Source organism: Heterodontus francisci, chromosome 1 (genome assembly GCF_036365525.1).
Source record: "Heterodontus francisci isolate sHetFra1 chromosome 1, sHetFra1.hap1, whole genome shotgun sequence".
Classification (NCBI taxonomy): Eukaryota; Metazoa; Chordata; class Chondrichthyes; order Heterodontiformes; family Heterodontidae; genus Heterodontus; species Heterodontus francisci.
In genome coordinates, this window is record NC_090371.1 from 122,092,412 (window position 1) to 122,113,152 (window position 20,741).

The following is a 20,741-nucleotide window of genomic DNA, read 5'->3' on the forward strand; positions in this document are numbered from 1 at the left end:
TGGGGACTTCAGGAGGAGGCCGATTGGCACCCCATCCACCACCTGAAACATTCACTCACTGCACCACTGACGCACAGTGGCAGCAGTGTGTACCATCTACAAAATGCACTGCAGCAACTTGCTAAGGTTCCTTCAACAGCACCTTCCAAACCTGCGACCTCTACCACCTAGAAGGGACATGGCAGCAAATGCATGGGAACACCACAACTTGCATGTTCCCCTCCAAGTTCCTCACCATCCTGCCTTGGAACTATATCACTGTTCCTTCACTGTCATTGGGTCAAAATCCTGGAACTCCCTCCCTATTTAACAGCACTGTGGGTATACCTACAGCACATGGATAGCAGCAGTTCAAGAAGGTGGCTCACCACCACCTTCTCAAGGGCATTTTGGGATGGGCAATAAATGCTGGCCTTGCCAGATACACTCACATCGCAAAAATGAATAAATAAAAGTCAGAAGAATGGAGAGTTCCGATTGTGGAAGGGTTACTGTTAGGTGGAAGACATACGTAAGGGCAAAGTTATGACAGAATTTAAACAGAAAGATGAGAATTTTAAATTTGAGCTGTTGGATGGTGGGGACAAGGGCAGGAGCCAATGTAGATCAGCAAGGATAGGGTTGATAGGTGAATGGGACCTGGTGTGGGTTAGGACACCAGCAACAGAGTTTTGAATGTGCTAATTTGTGGAGGCTGCCTAGGAAAACAGTAATTAAGTCATAAGGATTTCAGCATTAGGTAGACTGAAGGAGGGACAGAGGTGGACAGTGTTGCAGAAGTAGAGGTGAGCCATCTTTGTGATGGAGAGAATATTACGTCAGAAGCTTAGTTCAGGGTTGAGCATGGTGGAAAAATTGCAGATAGTCTGATTCAGCCTGAGACTGTGACTAGGAAGGGGATTGGAATCGGTGGTTAGGATATAGAGTTAGTGTTGCTGGCCAAAGGCATTACCACATAGACTGTATCGTTAGCTGTGGAAAAAAAAGTAAGTACATATAAAATGCATTCAGACTATAGAGTATTTTGATAGAGCAGGCATCACTATTTGTTGCCTCAATTGTTAACCATTCACTCTCAACCACTTCCATTCAGAGATCAGAAAGTATTCAAGATGAATCTTAGGAACAAACAAAAAATAATTTAAAATGGGAGTAGAACTTGCAGGACATTAAAAGTTGGTTTAAATAAAATGAAAGAAAGTAAAAGAAAAAGTGTGAAATGATAGAAAAGGATGGGAAATGGTTCTGGTGCTCTGGCAACTTAATCTCCAAGCTACTACAAGTATGGTTTTCATAGGTTAAGTTGCTGTATCTTGATATTTGCATGTAGACTAACAGGAGTATATTAATTTAAATGAACTTGCCTAAATTTTTGAGATGTAAAAATCTAATTCATTTGAAATCTTTTTGTTAAAAAATTAACTTTTCAAAATAAAATTTGATGTAATAAGAGCAGGCGCAACAAATTTTATCTAAATTTTTCATCAGAAAATTTGTGTAATATTTTATCAAATGCCCCAAATCTAATAATCTGTCAGAAAACATAACTAATGCTTCTATAAATGAAGTACTATTCACTAATATGTGCTAATTGCAATTTTTATGAACATAGCCATATTAAAGTTGTGTACCCAATTCGATTCCAATTCTTTTGATGACGGTGGACAGAAAAAAACTGCTTTGAGAACCTGATATAAAAATATGTGTATCAGCACAATGGGATACTATGTATAATGTTGCACTTCTGTCAAATGTTAAGCCTTCATTTGATCCTTGTATTTAATCTAGGGCACCTCCAATAATAGGCTATTTACCATTTGAGGTGCTAGGCACATCTGGCTATGATTACTACCATGTGGATGACTTGGAAAATTTGGCAAAATGCCATGAATACTGTAAGTACCTTTTTATGGTTAATAGTGGATACATTTGTAATAATCAATACTTCAGAAAACTGTACAAAGAAGTTCATTGTTAATTAGGTTAATTTAAGAAGAACGTATCACCCGTGTCATTACTTAATATAGGTTAGAGTGTTGGGGTTAGATGCTGTTCCACTTGTCATGCAATGCTAACTGAAAATCTGATTTCTGTGGTGGTGGCATTGGGCAGGTTAATAAGTTGGAAGTTAGATGGCAATGGTTCTGCTGTCAAGATTATTTTGTGGAGGATTGGTTTAAAATAAAAGATATAGGAACAAAGGTTTGATACTAATTTCTGTGTGTGTATTTTACAGGGAAAATGTCAAGTGTAGATCTGAAAGGTGTTAAGTACTGGAAGAGCAAGACATGGAGGGAAGATGCAGGAGAGACAAAATATGGATTCTAATTTATGTAGTGGATATTAACATAAAGTAACATAAAATAACAAAAAATATAAACAATAGGGTAAAATCCAAATGTATTTGTGGAATGTAAATTCTTGTTAGAATATTTACAATTTAAAAGCATTATTTTGTATGGATGGAATTGATGAAAAACAGTAGAAGTATTGTTTGCTGTTGCCCAAAATTGAGGAACCAACCAACTCACTACAGAAGCTTCTAAGGCTGAGATCAGTTTGTCATATATGCACTTCCTGTTGCAATTTTATAGTAAGGACCATTGAACAGATTCTCTTGCTATACCGCAGCCATTTTATAGTAACAACACTTGAGTGGAGATGATGGAATACTGCCTGACATTGATGTCATGGGTCTGGGCTGTATGCAGGTATGGAAAGTTGTTAATGTAGAGTGTTACTGAGTTGGATAAGTAGATACAGTTGATGTGTTGTACCCTCAGGAAATAAAATGGCTATCTTCTATAGGGAAATGGACATATGAGAGTTTGTTATGTAGAGCTTGAAAGTTTTATGGGCAAAGAGACTCAAAAGAGCCAGGAGAGAAGATTGCTTATGGGGTGGCCCTATGAGCATTGAGTGATATGGAGGTAACATGGTAGTGAAGACTGAGACAGAGAGTTAAGAGCTCTGGGAAAAGAGGAGAGCTAAAGCTGGGAAAGGGGGCAAAGCTTGTGGACATATAATGGGTAATTCCATTGATAATTTTTCAGAATTCTTGAGTTTGATTTGTGTTAATAGAATCATAGAAAGTTTAAGGCACACAAAGAGGCCACTTGGCTCATTGTGTCTGTGTTGGCCGAAAAACGATCCACCTATTCTAATTCCCACCTTCCAGCAATTGGTCCGTAGCCCTGCATACTACGGCACTTGAGGTGCATATCCAGACTCCTTTTGAATGAGTTGAGCGTTTCTGCCTCAACTACCCTTTCAGGCAGAGAATTCCAGACCCCCATCATCATCTGGATGAAAAGATTTTTCCTCATCTCCCCTCTAATATTTCTACCAATCACTTTAAATCTATGGCCCCAAGTCACTGAACTCTCTGCTAGGGTCCTTCACACCCACTCTATCCAGGCCCCTCAAAATTTGGTACATTTCAATCAGATCTCCCCTCAGCCTGCTCTGTTCCAAGGAGAACAACCCCAGCCTATCCAATCTTTCCTCATAGCTACATTTTTCCAGTCCTGGCAACATCCTCATAAATCTCCTCTGTACCCTCTCTAGTGCAATTACATCCTTTCTGTAATAAGGTGACCAGAACTGCACACAATACTCAAGTTGTGGCCTAACCAATGAGTTATATTGTTCCTGCATAACCTCCCTGCTCTTATATTCTTTACCTCGGCTAATAAAGGAAAGGATTCCATATGCCGCCTTAACCACCTTATCGACATTCACTCCAAGGTCCCTCACTTCCTCTACACTTCTCAGTATTTTCCCATTAATCATGTATTCCTTTGCCTTGTTTGACCTCTCCAAATGCATCACCTCACACATCTCCAGGTTGAATTCCATTTGCCATTTTTCTGGCCATCTGACCAGACCATCAATATCTTCCTGCAGCCTACAGTTATCCTCCTCGCTATCCACCACACGGCCAATCTTTGTGTCGTCTGCAAACTTCTTGATCATGCCCGCTACATTTATGTCCAAATCATTAATATATACCACAAAAAGCAGGGTACCCACTACTGAGCCCTGCGGAATGCCACTGGAAACAGCCCTCCAGTCGCTAAAACACCCGTCAACAATTACCCTTTGTTTCCTGCCACTGAGTCAATTTTGTATCCACCTTGCTGCATTTCCTTGGATCCCATGGGATTTTATTTTTTTAACCAGTCTGCCATGTGGGACCTTGTCAAAAGCCTTGCTAAAATCCATGTAGACCACAGCGACAATACTACCCTCATCTATTTTCCTTGTTACTTCTTCAAAAAATTCAATCAAGTTGCTCAAACAAGATCTTCCCTTAACAGATCCCTGCTCTCTATCCTTGATTAACCTGTGCCTTTCTAAGTGACAGTTTAAACTGTCTCTCAGAATAGATTCCAATAATTTGCCCACCACTGAGGTTAGACTGACTGGCCTGTAATTATTCGACCTATGCCTCACTCCCTTTTTAAACAGAGGTACAATGTTAGCAGCTCTCCAATCCTCCGGCACCACACCGGTCTCCAGTGAGGACTGAAAAATGACCGTCAGACCCTCTGCTATTTCCTCTCTTGCTTCTTTTAACAGCCTAGGATACATTTTATCTGGCCCTGGTGATTAGTCTCTCCCTATGTTTATCACATCCAATACTTCACACTCCTCCTCCTTAACTACAGTATCTGCATCGTCCCCCTCTTTTGTGAAGACAGACGCCAAGTTTTCATTAAGAACCGTACCAACATCTTCCGCCCTTACACATAGGTTACCTTTTTGGTCTTTTATGGGCCCTGCTCTCTCCTTAGTTATCCTCTTACTCTTAATGTATTGATAAAACATCTTTGGGTTCACCTTGATTTTGCTTGCCAATATTCTTTCATGCCCTCTCTTTTGCTTTCCTAACTTCCTTTTTTATTTCACACCTCCACTTTCTATACCCCTCGGCTTTCTATAGTATTGAGTTCTTGGTGTCGGACATAAGCTTTCTTTTTCTGCCTTATCTTACCCTGTAAGCTCCTTGACATCCATGGGGCTCTAGATTTGGCTGTCTCACCCTTTTTCTTTATGGGAACATGTTTACTCTGAACCCCTTGAATCTCCCCTTTGAATGCCTCCCACTGCTCTGACACTAATTTACCTTCAACTAGCCGTTTCCAGTCCACTTTCGCTAAATCACTCAGTTTTGTAAAATTGGCCTTGCCCCAATTGAGAACTCTAACTCCTGTTCTATCTCTTTCCTTCTCCATAATTATGTTAAAACTGACTGAATTATGATCACTACCACCAAAATGCTGTCCCACTGCCACTCCTTCCACCTGCCCATCTTCATTTCCTAAAACTAAGTCTAAAACTGCATCCTGTCTTGTTGTACGCTACATACTGGGCAAAAACGTTCTCCTGAATGCACCTCAAGAATTCTGCTCCCTCAGTTCCTTTCACACGAAAACTATCCCAGTTAATATTGGGGTAGTTAAAATCCCCTACTATTACTGCCCTATTCTTGCACTTCTCAGAGATTTGATCTTCTATCCCCCTCTGACTGGCAGTGTCATTGCCCCTTTTTTGTTCCTTAGCTCAATTCATATGGCCTCATTTGATGAACCATCCAACATATCATCCTTCCTCACAGCTTATAATAGTTTCCTGATCAAAATTGCCACTCCTCTCCTTCTTTATCCCCCTCCCTATTGTGTCTGAAAACCCTGTAACCAGGAATGTTGAGCTGCCATTCTTGTCCCTCCTTAAGCCATGTTTCTGTAATAGCTATGATATCATACTGCCATGTATCTATCTGTGCCTTCAGCTCATCTGCTTTATTTGCTCTACTCCTTGCATTGAAATAGATACCCTTGAGCACTGGCAAACTCTGTTTTTATGTTCTCGCCTTTGATTCCTCTGTCTTCCATTAATTTTCTGCCTTCCATTTTCATTTCTGATTTTGCCCCAACTGAGTTTACCCTCAGGTCCCCATCCCCTGTCAAACTAGTTTAAACCTTTCCCAACAGCCCTAGCAAAACGTCCCACAAGGAACTCAGTCCCGGCTCTGTTCAGGTGCAACCCGTCCAGCCTGTACAGGTCCCAACTCTCCCAGAGCCGGTCCCAATGTCCCAGGAGTCTAAAGCCCTCCCTCCTGCACCATCTGTCCAGCCATGCATTCATCTGTCTTAAACCTCTATTTCTATACTCACTTGCGCGTGGCACTGGGAGTAATCTGGAGATGACTACTTTTGAGGTCCTGCTTGCTAATTTCTTACCCAGCTCCCTAAATTCTGATTGCAGGACCACATCCCTCTTTCTACCTATGTCGTTGGTTCCAATGTGGACCACGACTGCTGGCTGTTCACCCACTTCAGGATGCTCTGCAGCCACTCAGTGAGATCCTTGACCTGGCATCAGGGAGGCAACACACCATCTTGGATTCACGTCTGCAGCCACAGAAACACCTGTCTGTTCCCCTGACTATTGAATCACCTATCACTATGGCTCTTCCAGTCTTCCCTGTACCCACGCCCCACCCCGTGTACTGAGCCACCCGTTGTGCCATAGACTTGGCTCTGGTTGCACTCCCCAGGTGAAGCATCACTGTCCTCAGTATTCAGAACTGAATACCTGTTGGAGAGTGAGATGCACTTGGGTCTCCTGTACTACCTGCCTGATTCTTTTTGACTGCCTGGTAGTCACCCATTCCCTCTCTCCCTGCATACTCTTAAGCTGTGGGGTGACCACATTTATGAACGCGCTATCCACGTAGCTCTCATCCTCATGAAGGCAGTGCAGTGTCGCCAGCTGCCGCTCAAGTTCCAAAACCCTTAGCTCAAGCTGCCGCAATTGACAATACTTCCTGCACAAATGGTTCTCCAGGATATGGGAAGCATCCTGGAGCTCCCACATAGCACAGGAGGTGTACTCTCGAGTTTGAAGCACCCCTGCCATTCCTTTATTTATTAGTTGACCTTTTGCTACTGATAAAAAAAAAACCTTACCAATACTACACCTTAGAATTATTAATAAAACCTTACTAGTACTGATAAATCCTACTAAAAATCAATACAGTTCACTAGTTAAAGTAAACCTTATGCAAAAAAATACCCACCAGCTACTCACTTGAACCTTATTATTAATACTTTATACCCAGCTATTTACACATCCACCCTAACCTTTTGCTCTTTTGGGCCTCCTTATCTCGAGAGACAATGGATACGCGCCTGGAGGTGGTCAGTGGTTTGTGAAGCAGCGCCTGGAGTGGCTATAAAGGCCAATTCTGGAGTGACAGGCTCTTCCACAGGTGCTGCAGAGAAATTTGTTTGTTGGGGCTGTTGCACAGTTGGCTCTCCCCTTGCGCCTCTGTCTTTTTTCCTGCCAACTACTAAGTCTCTTCGACTCGCCACAATTTAGCCCTGTCTTTATGGCTGCCCGCCAGCTCTGGCGAATGCTGGCAACTGACTCCCACGACTTGTGATCCATGTCACACGATTTCATGTCGCGTTTGCAGACGTCTTTATAACGGAGACATGGACGGCCGGTGGGTCTGATACCAGTGGCGAGCTCGCTGTACAATGTGTCTTTGGGGATCCTGCCATCTTCCATGCGGCTCACATGGCCAAGCCATCTCAAGCGCCGCTGACTCAGTAGTGTGTATAAGCTGGGGATGTTGGCCGCTTCAAGGACTTCTGTGTTGGAGATATAGTCCTGCCACCTGATGCCAAGTATTCTCCGAAGGCAGCGAAGATGGAATGAATTGAGACGTCGCTCTTGGCTGGCATACGTTGTCCAGGCCTCGCTGCCGTAGAGCAAGGTACTGAGGACACAGGCCTGATACACTCGGACTTTTGTGTTCCGTGTCAGTGCGCCATTTTCCCACACTCTCTTGGCCAGTCTGAACATAGCAGTGGAAGCCTTACCCATGCGCTTGTTGATTTCTGCATCTAGAGACAGGTTACTGGTGATAGTTGAGCCTAGGTAGGTGAACTCTTGAACCACTTCCAGAGCGTGGTCGCCAATATTGATGGATGGAGCATTTCTGACATCCTGCCCCATGATGTTCGTTTTCTTGAGGCTGATGGTTAGGCCAAATTCATTGCAGGCAGACGCAAACCTGTCGATGAGACTCTGCAGGCATTCTTCAGTGTGAGATGTTAAAGCAGCATCGTCAGCAAAGAGGAGTTCTCTGATGAGGACTTTCCGTACTTTGGACTTCGCTCTTAGACGGGCAAGGTTGAACAACCTGCCCCCTGATCTTGTGTGGAGGAAAATTCCTTCTTCAGAGGATTTGAACGCATGTGAAAGCAGCAGGGAGAAGAAAATTCCAAAAAGTGTGGGTGCGAGAACACAGCCCTGTTTCACACCACTCAGGATAGGAAAGGGCTCTGATGAGGAGCCACCATGTTGAATTGTGCCTTTCATATTGTCATGGAATGAGGTGATGATACTTAGTAGCTTTGGTGGACATCCGATCTTTTCTAGTAGTCTGAAGAGACCACGTCTGCTGACGAGGTCAAAGGCTTTGGTGAGATCAATGAAAGCAATGTAGAGGGGCATCTGTTGTTCACGGCATTTCTCCTGTATCTGACGAAGGGAGAACAGCATGTCAATAGTCGATCTCTCTGCACGAAAGCCACACTGTGCCTCAGGGTAGACGCGCTCGGCCAGCTTCTGGAGCCTGTTCAGAGCGACTCGAGCAAAGACTTTCCCCACTATGCTGAGCAGGGAGATTCCACGGTAGTTGTTGCAGTCACCGCGGTCACCTTTGTTTTTATAGAGGGTTATGATGTTGGCATCGCGCATGTCCTGGGGTACTGCTCCCTCGTCCCAGCACAGGCATAGCAGTTCATGTAGTGCTGAGAGTATAGCAGGCTTGGCACTCTTGATTATTTCAGGGGTAATGCTGTCCTTCCCAGGGGCTTTTCCGCTGGCTAGGGAATCAATGGCATCACTGAGTTCCGATTTGGTTGGCTGTATGTCCAGCTCATCCATGACTGGTAGAGGCTGGGCTGCATTGAGGGCAGTCTCAGTGACAGCATTCTCCCTGGAGTACAGTTCTAGGTAGTGCTCAACCCAGCGGTCCATCTGTTTGCGTTGGTCAGTGATTATGTCCCCCGATTTAGATTTGAGGGGGGTGATCTTCTTGATGGTTGGCCCAAGAGCTCTCTTCATGCCATCATACATTCCTCTGATGTTTCCGGTGTCTGAGGCCAGCTGAATATGACTGCATAGGTGTTGCCAGTAGTCGTTTGCGCAACGCCTAGCTGTTCTTTGTGCAGTACTTCTGGCTGCTTTAAGTGCTGCGGATGTTAAATCGCTGGGGGCTTTCTTGTAGTTCAAAAGTGCAAAGCGCTTAGCGGCTATGACAGGTTCCAGCTCTTCATTATGAGATTGAAACCAGTCTGCATTTCTCTTCGCACTTTTGCCGTAGGTGGTCAAAGCTGACTCATAGATGGCGTCTCTGATGTGGGCCCACTTGGTCTCAGCATCCCCTGTGGGAGTGTTTTGAAGGGCTGTTACAAGTGAATTTAGAAATTTTTGTAACAGCTGTGGGTGAGAAATTCTGCTCGTGTTGATGCGCGGGTGGCCCTTCTGCTTGGAATGATGCAACTTCTTTGGTCTGAGTCTAACCTTGCTGCACACCAGGGAGTGGTCGGTGTCGCAGTCCGCACTGTGGAAGCTGCGTGTGATTTGAACACTGTTTAAGGCGGCTCGCCTTGTGACAATGAGGTCTAGCTGGTGCCAACGACGTGATCTTGGGTGCCTCCATGAAACCTGGTGACAGGGTTTAGTGTGAAAGAACGAGTTGGTGATGCAGAGGTTATGATAGGTACACAACTCAAGCAGTCTCTGCCCGTTCTCATTCATCCTTCCAACGCCATAGCGCCCAAGGCAGGAGGGCCATGAGTCATGGTCGGCCCCAACCCTGGCATTAAAGTCCCCCAGCAGGAATATGTGTTCGGTGTTGGGGATGCTGCTAATGATGTTATGGAGTTGTTCATAGAACTGGTCTTTAGCTTCAGGTGCGGAACAGAGTGTTGGAGCATAGATGCTGAGTAGGTGTACTGGACCAGAGGTGGTGAGCAGTCGGATGGACAGTATGCGTTCCGAGCCATTTGAGGGAGGCTCTATCATGCTGAGCAAGGAGTTTCTGATGGCGAAGCCCACTCCATGCTGTCTTGGTTCTTCAGGATCCCTGCCCTGCCAGAAGAAGGTGTAGTCTTGCTCTGCTAGAGAGCCACTCGCGGGGAGGCGAGTCTCCTGAAGTGCTGCAATGTCCACATTGAGTCTACTGAGTTCGTTGTTAATGATGGCGGTCTTCCGAGAATCGTTGATTTGTGTAAGGTCTTCCGACAGGCCAGGACACATAGTTCTGACGTTCCAGCTTGCAAAGCGAAGGGCTGGTACCTTCTTTCCTTTTTTCATGTTGTTTGGTGCGGTGTATCAGTCCACCTTTCGGGCAATGACCCTGAGCTCCAAGCACCCATTGAAGCAGGCAGACTGTGGCGGGACAGAACCTTATTGACCGGGGGCTGCCCGGTTTGAGGCGGGCGGTAGCTGTCCAGTGAGGTGCAATGACCTCTCCCACCGACAAAGGCAACCCGTGGCGCCCAGTTTCTACGCCAATTTATCTGGACTTATAACCCGTAACTGCTGCCTTCCGTGTTGTTTCAGTCGCTGTGAGGCAACTATGGAGTGACCTCTCCATGGCGCATGCCTGGGCAAATTTATGGAGGTTGAGAGTTGCCCAGTCGTCAAAACCCCCCTCTCGGCCTTTCTGGTGGGGTCCAAAGGAGTGCAGGACACGACGTTTGGCACCAGTATGGCTGCAGGAACTGCCGGAAACATGCCAAAGGTGACACATGACCGCCTACGGGGTTCCGCTCCGGAATTTCTGTTAGGGTTTACTAACAGTGGTGTACTAACCCAGCTATTTACCGATCCTCCCTAACAGCAGTTACTCACTAACCAATCACCTTGCAGCTTTCCTGTGATGTCGCTCTTCACTTTGTTTTCAAACTCCGGTGCGCCTAGACTCCTGTCAGCTCAGCTCTCGCTGCTTCCCGCTCTCTGAGTGAACTCTCGCTTTCTCTCTCCCTTTCTCTTTATGCTCCGCTCTGCTCTGGCTGTTTCCTGCTCTGAGTGTCCATTGTTATAAATATTAGTGAGTGAAGTAGCTTTTTCTACCTGTCTATATTTGAGTGAATTACATAGTTATTTGAGCTAAACAGAAAATGTCATATATATTTTATGCTACAACCACATTTAAAGTGTGATGCATACTATAATCAAGACTGTTCATTATATAAGTAAAGGTACGCCTCCCATTCAGTAAGACTGTATTAGGGAACAAGATAAGGAGGAAATTATGGTGGGTCTTAATTTGAATACAATAATGATCCAGGGAAGAGAAAGACTGTAGGACAGAGCATAGTACTTAGAGGAGAATGCAGTAAAGCACTGACCATAGCAGAATTGCTAAAGCAGAGAAAGCACTGAAATAAAAAAAGTTGAAGTTCGAGCAAAGAAGGGATTGCTTATTAGATGATCTGCTTTTTCTTGTGTCCTGTCCAGGAGTGTGAGAAAGTTGATACAGAAGCAGCATTTAAGTCTTATAAGGACTTTAGCTTTAAGAGTTTTTGATAGACATAAAATGTTTGATGCAAAAGAGGAAACAAAACTTCTTGGAAGTGTTTTTAGCATTGGACGAAATCTGGGAATTCCATTTAAGGCCAGAAGAAACCGTGAGGCCAAGACTATTGATAAAGAAGGAATAAGATGATTCATGAAGAATAGAATTGTTAACATAGAATTGACTGATGAATGGAATAGGTCATTGATGAGAAGGAACTGAGTGAGGGAGAGGACAAGGGCCTCGTGGTACCCTTGCGTTACTGCAAAGAGAATGAGGATGAACTTGAATTACAGCACAGGTAGAGGAATCGGAGAGAAAACTTGATAGCCATGAAATTAACTTTAGTAACAGGTTTTAGTGAGTGCAATTAGTTTAGCAATGTGCTATGCCAAAGTTTTTCAAGGAGTTCATAGCAATGACAGATAATAGCAAAGTGTTCAAGAGCAGAATTACAGAGATCTGTAACAGGCACAAAATCACAAAATCATGGTCATGCTGAAAATACTTTTGGATTAGGAACTAGAGAAGAATTTTCAATATGATGGATTGCTACTAAGTTAACAACATCCTTCATAACTTCAGAATGTTCTGATGTAAGAGGAAACGTTACAGATGGAGGCTTTATGAGCAAATTTCGATAGAGAAAGAAAGGTAGATGTAGGAACTTGACAGATTGCAGTGTTGGCAAAGAACAGGGTAGATTTGAAAGCACAAAGCCAATTAACAGGATAGTTGGGGCTAATATTTGTGACAACAGCAGAAAAAGAAGAAAGCTGGAGACAAATGTCCTTTTCACATTTTGGCACTTATGTACAACTCTGCATTTAAGCCAATGTTAAGTGGAATTTGGGAGCTCTGCATTTGACAGGAGATGATCAGCAGAAGGAATAGAGCAGGCAGTGTCTAATTGGAGACCTCTGCTTTTTCTGGGGCGGCACAGTGGCGCAGTGGTTAGTACCGCAGCCTCACAGGTCCAGGGACCCGGGTTCAATTCTGGGTACTGCCTGTGCAGAGTTTGCAAGTTCTCCCTCTGACCGCGTGGGTTTTCGCCGGGTGCTCCGGTTTCCTCCCAAAGCCAAAGACTTGCAGGTGATAGGTAAATTGGCCGTTGTAAATTGCCCCTAGTGTAGTTAGGTGGTAGGGAATATGGGATTACTGTAGGGTTAGTATAAATGGGTGGTTGTTGGTCGGCACAGACTGGGTGGGCCGAAGGGCCTGTTTCAGTGCTGTATCTCTAAAAAAAAAGAATGTGAGTTCAAATCCCACCATGGCAGTTTGAGAATATTGAATTTAGTTCAAAAAATCTAGAAATAAAAAGATGGTCTCAGCAAAAGTGGGCATGAAGCTGTTGGATTGTCATAAAAAGCTAACTGGTTTGCTAATGTCCTTTAAGGAAGAAAACCTGTGATTGTTATCTGGTCAAGCCTGTATTTGACTCCAGTCCTACCTCAGTCTGGTTGACTCAGAATAATACAAGGGCTTAAAGGGTAAATTATGCAGACAGGTTGCATAGACTAGGCTTGCATTCATTGCAATATAAAATATTAAGAGTGATCTAATTGAGGTATTTAAGATGATTAAAGGGTTTGATAGGGTAGCTGAAGAGAAGCAATTTCCTCTGGTGGGAGAGTCCAGAACAAGGGGGTATAACCTTAAATTTAGAGCTAAGCTGTTGATGTTAGATGATGATAGAAAGTATTTCTTCACACAAAGGGTAGTGGAAATCTGAAACTCTTTCCCATAAAAAGATGTTGAGGCTAGGTCAATTGAAAATTTCAAAACTCAGATTGATAGAATTTTGTTAGGCAAGGGTATTTCGGGTTATGGAACCAAAATGGGTAGATGGAGTTGCATATCAGCCATGATCAAATTTAACGGTGGAACAGACTCGAGGGGCTGAACGGCCCACTACTGTTCCTGTTAACTGCCCTGCAATGTGGCCTAGCATGCTGCTCAGTTATATGAAACAGGAAAACTAGGAATGAGCAATAAATACTGACCTTTCTAGCGATGTTCACGTCCCAAGAATTAATTTTTTAAAAAGCCTAGGTTTTCTTCTTTTGGCATGTCTAGCACAAGAATGGGTAGTAGTGGGATTTGAGTGCTCAAATGGAAGTGGCCTGTTTACACCCAATTTTCCTTTGTCGATCATGAGCATAAGTTCAAATGTAAATTTGGATAGGTCTAAAGAGCACCTTGTACAGGTAAACAATGAAGTTATAGCTGGCTAAATTTTAGCAGTAGCTTTGAGTTTCATTTTTGAATTGTACAACATAAAGGTTGACTAATCGAATAGTTGCTGTATGGATACCATCGATATCATATATTTGCAATAGATAAGCGAATTTGTGTATCAACTTCTGTTTTGAATTTTAGTAATGCAGTACGGAAAAGGCAAGTCTTCCTACTACAGATTTCTTACAAAAGGGCAACAATGGATGTGGCTTCAGACTCATTATTACATTACTTATCATCAGTGGAACTCCAGGCCAGAATTCATAGTCTGTACTCATACTGTTGTAAGGTAAAAGGGTTTCTGCTACTACATTTAGTCTACTTCAATATGTATTTTCCTCCTTATTTGTAATCAGTATCTACCAAGTTATAACTTGTTTCACCCTAAATTCTACTTTTAACCTTTGTTTATGATCCATGTGGCGATCACAAACCAAAAGAAACCAATCCACTGACCGACCCTAATTTAGAAAAAACAAACAAACGGGCAAGTTTTCACTTTTATATATTTTACTATAACACTCAAACCAAAACCAACAAAAATAAAACATGAACTAACAATTAAATCAAAGTCTATATATATATATATATATATATAGCAAAGTCTTTCAGGTCTTTAAACTTTTCAAGTAGATCTCCAGACCCTGTCTTCTAAGATGCAAATGCTGATTTCCATTTGATAGCAGTTCCCCTGCAACCTGAACTTCACGGATACCGTCTCCACCAAAACTGTGCATCCTTTCGGATTTTCTGTAGGTTTGCGCCCAACAGTCTTGATGGCGTAGCTCCACTGGTGTCGCCTTAAGTAACCCTTTGAGTCACTGAAAACAGCTGTAGCAACCATATTTGCCAAGGGCCAGCTCCCAGAAAAACAGGTTCCAATTACAGCAGCTTATCTCTTCAAAACAACGACATCTTGCTGCTTGCTTCAACACATACATTCTGTAATCTGGTAAACTAAAACCTGAGCTCCAGTCACATCTCTGGTCACACCTCTGATAATAGGACTATTTGTTTTAACTGGTCTTAACCAGTCTGTCTTCCCAGAACTCTGAAGCTTTCAGTTTCCTTTTCCAGTAAAGGACTGTCTCAGAAAAAAATACAAGCTTTGAATCCAAAGTCATTGCACCTAGAGGTACATTCAACAGGTCAGCTATTCAGATAGTAGTCTGCACATCATCACGCCTTTCGGACAATTACATTTTAAGACCCATATAAAATGATTCACCAAGGAGGAAGAAAAGTCTAGTGAGAGTACTTGATGAAAGTACTCCCCATTTTTTTCTTGGGAGAAAATGATTCAAATTTTTAATTTCTTTGACATTCTTTGACATTTTTTAATGTTTTGGAACTTAGGAAGCTTTAGAAAATTCTCCAAAATGTTCAGTTTCCATTATGCAAGTAGTAGTCAACACACATTATATATTCCTTTCGATGAACATCTAGAAAATATCCAGTGTTAACAATTGGAGGTCTAGAAATTTTTCTGAGCCTTGGTGCCATCCAGGAATTATACATTCATGCTTTAGTGATCTCAGAAAGAAAGAAAATTTGCATTTATGTAGCCTTTCATGACTACAGGACATCTAAAAGCACTTTACAGCCAATGAAGTATCATTGCACTGTAGTAATGTAGGAATTGCAACAGCCAATTTGCGCACAGCAAGCTCCTACAAACAGCAATGTGATAACGACCAGGTATTTTGTTTTTATGAGGTTAATTCAGGGATAAATATTGGCCAGGACACCGGGGATCACTCCCCTGCTCTCCTCTGAAATAGTGCCATGGGATCTTTTACATTCACCTGAGAGGACAGACAGGCCCTTAATTTAATTTCTTATCATAATACCTCCGATAGTACAGCACTCCCTCGGTACTGCACTGGAGTGTCAGCCTTGATATTTATGCTCATGTCCTGGAGTGGAACTTGAACCCAAAATCTTCTGACACAGAGGCAAGAGTGCCACCAACTGAGGTTGAAGGTGGACCTGAAAGTGCAGATCTGGTATCAGTGCCAGATAATCCTTCAGAGTATTTGCATTTCTATCCTGCAACATAGTTTCTGAGGGACAGACAGCTCTTAATCCAATTTAAAATAGTGATTCCTGGTTTGCATGTGCTCCATGGTGCTCCCCAGACTTAATGTCACTATCTAACCTGGCAGAGAAGATTCCCTACTGCCTGCTTTGACTTTTTATGTTTAAATAAGCAAACCTCAAAACAGTATGCTACTAAAAAGGAAGCTCTGCTGATATTCACAAACCATGTTCTTGAGACAGAATATCGGCAGGCATCGGTATTTGGTGTCTACCTGTCTGAAATCATAGGAGAAATCCCAGTAGCTACAATGCTGGCATCTATCCGACAATGTGGAAAATTGCCCTGGCATGTCCTGTCCATGAAAAGCAGGACAAATCTGATCTGGACAATTACCATCCCATCATTCTACTCTTAATCATCAGCAGAGTAATGGAAGGTGTCATTAACAATGCTATTAAGTGGCATTTACTCACCTGCTCACTGAAGCTCAGTTTGGATTCCACAAGGACCACTTGGCTGCAGATCTCATTGCAGCCTTGGTCCAAATACGGACCAAAGAACTGAATTCCAGATGTGAGGTGAGAGTAACTGCCCTTGACAAGGCAGCATTTGATTGAGTTTTCTATCAAGCATCTCTAGCAAAATTGAAGTCAATGGGAATAAGGGGGGAAACTCTCCACTAGCTGGAATCATACCTAGCGCAAAAGGAGATGGTTGTGATTGTGGTTATTGGAGGCCAATCATCTCAGCCCCAGGACATTGCTGCAGGAGTTCCTCAGGGCAGTGTCTTAGACCAAGCCATCTTTAGCTGCTTCATCAATGACTTTCCTTTCATCATAAGGCCAGAATTGGGGATGTTCACTGATGATTGCACATTGTTCAGTTCCATTCATAATTCTGCAAATAATGAAGCAGACCCTGCCTGCATGCAGTATGACCTGAACAACATTTAGGCTTGGGCTGATTAATAGCAAGTAACATTCACACCACACAAGTGTCAGGCAATGACCATCTTCAAACCATCTGCCCTTGATAGTCAATGACATTATCTTCGCTACTGGGCCAGCCACATAAATACTGTGACTAAAAGAGCAGGTCAGAGGTTGGGAATTCTGTGGCGAGTAACTCACCTCCTGACTTCCCAAAGCATGTCCACCATCTACAAGGCACAAGTCCGGAGTGTAATGGAGTACTCTCTACTTGCCAGGATGAGTGCGGCTCCAACAATACTCAAGAAGCTCGACACTATCCAGGACAAATCTGCTCACTTGATTTGCACCTCATCCACCACTTTAAACAATCACTCCCTCCACCACAGGCACACGATGGCTGCAGTATATACCATCTACAAGATGCACTGCAGCAACTCACCAAGGCTCCTTTGGCAGCATCTCCCAAACCTGCGGCCTCTACCATCCAGAAGAACAGAGGCAGCAGATGCATGGGAACACCACCAACGTGCAAATTACCCTCCAAGTTGCACACCATCCTGACTTGGAAATATATCGCTGTTCCTTCACGGTCGCTGGGTCGAAAACCTGGAATTCCGTCCCGAACAGCACTGTGGGTGCACCTACATCACATGGACTGCAGTGGTTCAAGAAGCCAATTCACCACCACCTTCTCTAGGGCAATTAGGATGGGCAGTAAAAGTGATGCCCACATCCCATCGATGAAAAACAATCATGATTGTGCAACTCTAGGAGAGGCGATTAAGTCGACATTGAAGATCTGATTCTAGTTGCAACAGAGGATTTTATTATTTAAGTACATACAAACATACAAAAGTTACAGATAGGAGATATATTTAACTTGTCCTACACAGTTGTAATGCCTTATGCATTCCTGAACTAAACATATGAACTAGAATCAAGAGTAGGCCATTTGGCCCCTTGAGCCTGCTCCACCGTTCCACAAGACTATGGCTGATCTGTTTTTGTACTCAACTCCACTTTCTTGCCTACACTTGATGCCCTCTGCCTTAAAAACATTCATTGATATTACCTCCGCTGCTGTCTGGGGAAGAGAGTTCCACAGACTCACGACCCTCTGAGAGAAAAAATGTCTCCTCATCTCTGTCTTAAATGGGAGACCCCTTATTTTTAAACTGTGCCCCTAGTTTTAGTCTCTCTCACAAGGGGAAACATCTTTTCAACATCCACCCTGTCAAGTCCCCTCAGGATCTTATATTTCAACAAGATCACCTCTCATCCTTCTAAACTCCAATGAATAAAGACCCAATCTGTCCAATCTTTCCTCATAAGATAACACTGTCATCCCAGGAATCAGTCAAGTGAACCTTCTCTGAGCTGCTTCCAATGCAATTGTATCCTTTCTTAATTAAGGAGACCAAAACTGTGCACAATACTCTAGAAGTGGTCTCACCAATGCCCTGTACAACTGTAGCAAAACATCTCTACTTTTATATTCCATTCTCCTTGCAATAAAAGACAACATTGCATTTGCCTTCTTAATCACTTGCTGTACCTGCATACTAACTTTTTGTATTTCGTGTACTAGGACACCCAGATCCCTCTGCATCTGAGTTCTGAAAACACTCTCCATTTAAATAATATGTTACTTATCTATTTTTCCAGCCAAAGTGGACAAGTTCGTACTTTCCCACATGATACTCCATCTGTCAAATCTTTGCCCACTCACTTAACCTATTTATATCCCTTTGCAGACTCCTTATGTCCTCTTCACAACTTACTCTTTGCCCCAGAGGGCTGTGGAAGCTCAGTCATTGAGTATGTTTAAAGTAGAGATTGACAGATTTCTAAATACCAGTGACATAAAGGGATATGGGGATAGTGTGGGGAAAAAGGCATTGAAGTGGATGATCAGCCATGATCGTATTGAACAGCGGAGCAGGCTCGATGGGCTGAATGGCCTACTCCTGCTCCTATGTTCCTACTCTCCTACCTATCTTTGTGTTATCAGAAAATTTAGCAACTGTACATTCTGTCTCTTCATCCAAGTCATTGATATAACTTTAAATAGTTGAGGCCCCAGCACTGATCCCTGTGGCACTCTACTAGTTACAGCTTGCCAACTGGAAAATGACCCATTTATGCCTACTCTCTGCTTCCTGTTATCTAACCAAATCCTCTATCCATGCCAATATGTTAACCCCTATACCATGGGCTCTTATTTTGTTTCGTAATCGTTGATGAGGCACCTTGTCAAATGCTTTCTGGAAATCCAAGTACACCACATCCCCTTTATCCACGTTTCTTGTTACTTCCTAATAGAACTCTAATAAATTAGTCTAACACAATTTCCCTTTCACAAAACCATGTTGACTCTGCCTGATTGCACTGAGATTTTCTAAATAACCTGCTATAACCTCTTTAATAATAGATTCCAACATTTCCCTATGACAGATGGCCTGTAGTTTCCTGCTTTCTGTCTTCCTCCTTTCTTGAATAGCAGAGTTACATTCCAATCTGATGGGACCTTTCCAGAATCTTGGAATTTTGGAAAATTAAAACCAATGCTTCCAATATCTCAGCAGCCACTTCTTTTAAGGCCCTAGGAGGAAGTCCATCAGGACCTGGGGACTTGTCAGCTTTTAGTTCTAATAATTTTCTTAGTACCCTTTTCCTGGTGATGGTAATTGTTTTAAGTTCCTCCCTCCCTTTCAATTCTTGATTCACAATTATTTCTGGGATGTTATTTGTATATTCTACAGTGAAGAAGATGCATAAAATCTGTTCAATTATTTTCCATTATTGACCCACTGACTAGAGGACCAACACTCACTTTACTTACTCTTTTCCTTTTTAAATATCTGCACAAACTCTTATTATCCATTTTTATATTTCTAGCTAGCTTTCTCTCATACTCTAATTTCTCTCTCATTATTCTTTGTCATTCTTTGCTGTTTTTTTATATTCTGTCCAATCTTCTGTCCTGCCACTACTCTTTGCTGAATTGTACACTTTTTCTTTCAGTTTGATACTATCTTTAACTTCCTTAGTTATCCATGATGTTGCTTCCTTCCCCTAGAGTCTGTCTTTCTCACTGGAACGTACCTTTGCTGAGTGTTATGAAATATCTCCTTAAATGTTTGCCACTGCATCTCTATCCCTTAACCTAATTTCCCAGTTTACTTCAGCCAGCTCCATCTTCAAACCCTCATAATTGCCCTTACTTAAGTTCAAAACACTAGTCTTCTCACCCTCAAACTGAATATGAAATTCAATCATGTTGTGGATCACCGCTACCTAGGGGCACCTTTATCATGAAATCATTAATTAATCCTGTTTCATTATGCATTACCAGATCTAGAATAGCCTACTGTCTGGTTGTCTCTAGAACGTGCTGCTCCAAGAAACTGTCCCCAAAACATTCCATGAACTCATTCTTCAGGCTACCTTTGCCAATCTGATTCGTCCAATCTATCTGTAGATAAAAATCACCCATGATTATCATCGTACCTTTCTCGCAAGCCCCTATTATTTCCTCCTGTATAACCTGGCCTACAGTGTAGTTATTGTTAGGGGGCCTATAAACTACTCCTACAATTGACTTCCTACCTTTACTATTTCTTATCTCTACCCAAACTGATTCTACGTCTTGATTTTTAGAACTAAGGTCACCTCTCTATTATTCTAATATCATCCTTAATTAACAGAGCTACCCCTCCGCCTTTTCCTAGTTTCCTGTCCTTCCAAAATGTCATGTATCCTTGAATATTCAAGTCCCAGCCTTTGTCATCTTGCAACCATGTCTCTGTAATGGCTATCAGATCATACATATTTATTTCTATTTGAGCTATCAATTCATTTGTTTTGTTACGAATGCTTTGTCCATTCAAATACAAAGTCTTTAGTTTTGTCTTTTTACTATTTA

At 42.7% G+C, this 20,741-nt stretch overlaps 1 protein-coding gene across 6 annotated transcripts in view; it reads left to right on the plus strand.

The window, feature by feature from the left end:
* clocka (clock circadian regulator a) overlaps positions 1 to 20,741 on the plus strand; it is a 280,411-nt gene that overhangs the window by 195,275 nt on the left and 64,395 nt on the right. For all 6 annotated transcript variants that reach the window (XM_068035102.1, XM_068035091.1, XM_068035120.1 and 3 more), the window contains 2 exons: positions 1,789 to 1,895; positions 13,985 to 14,132. In XM_068035102.1, the coding sequence (XP_067891203.1) occupies positions 1,789 to 1,895; positions 13,985 to 14,132 (255 nt within the window). The remainder of the gene's footprint in view (positions 1 to 1,788; positions 1,896 to 13,984; positions 14,133 to 20,741) is intronic.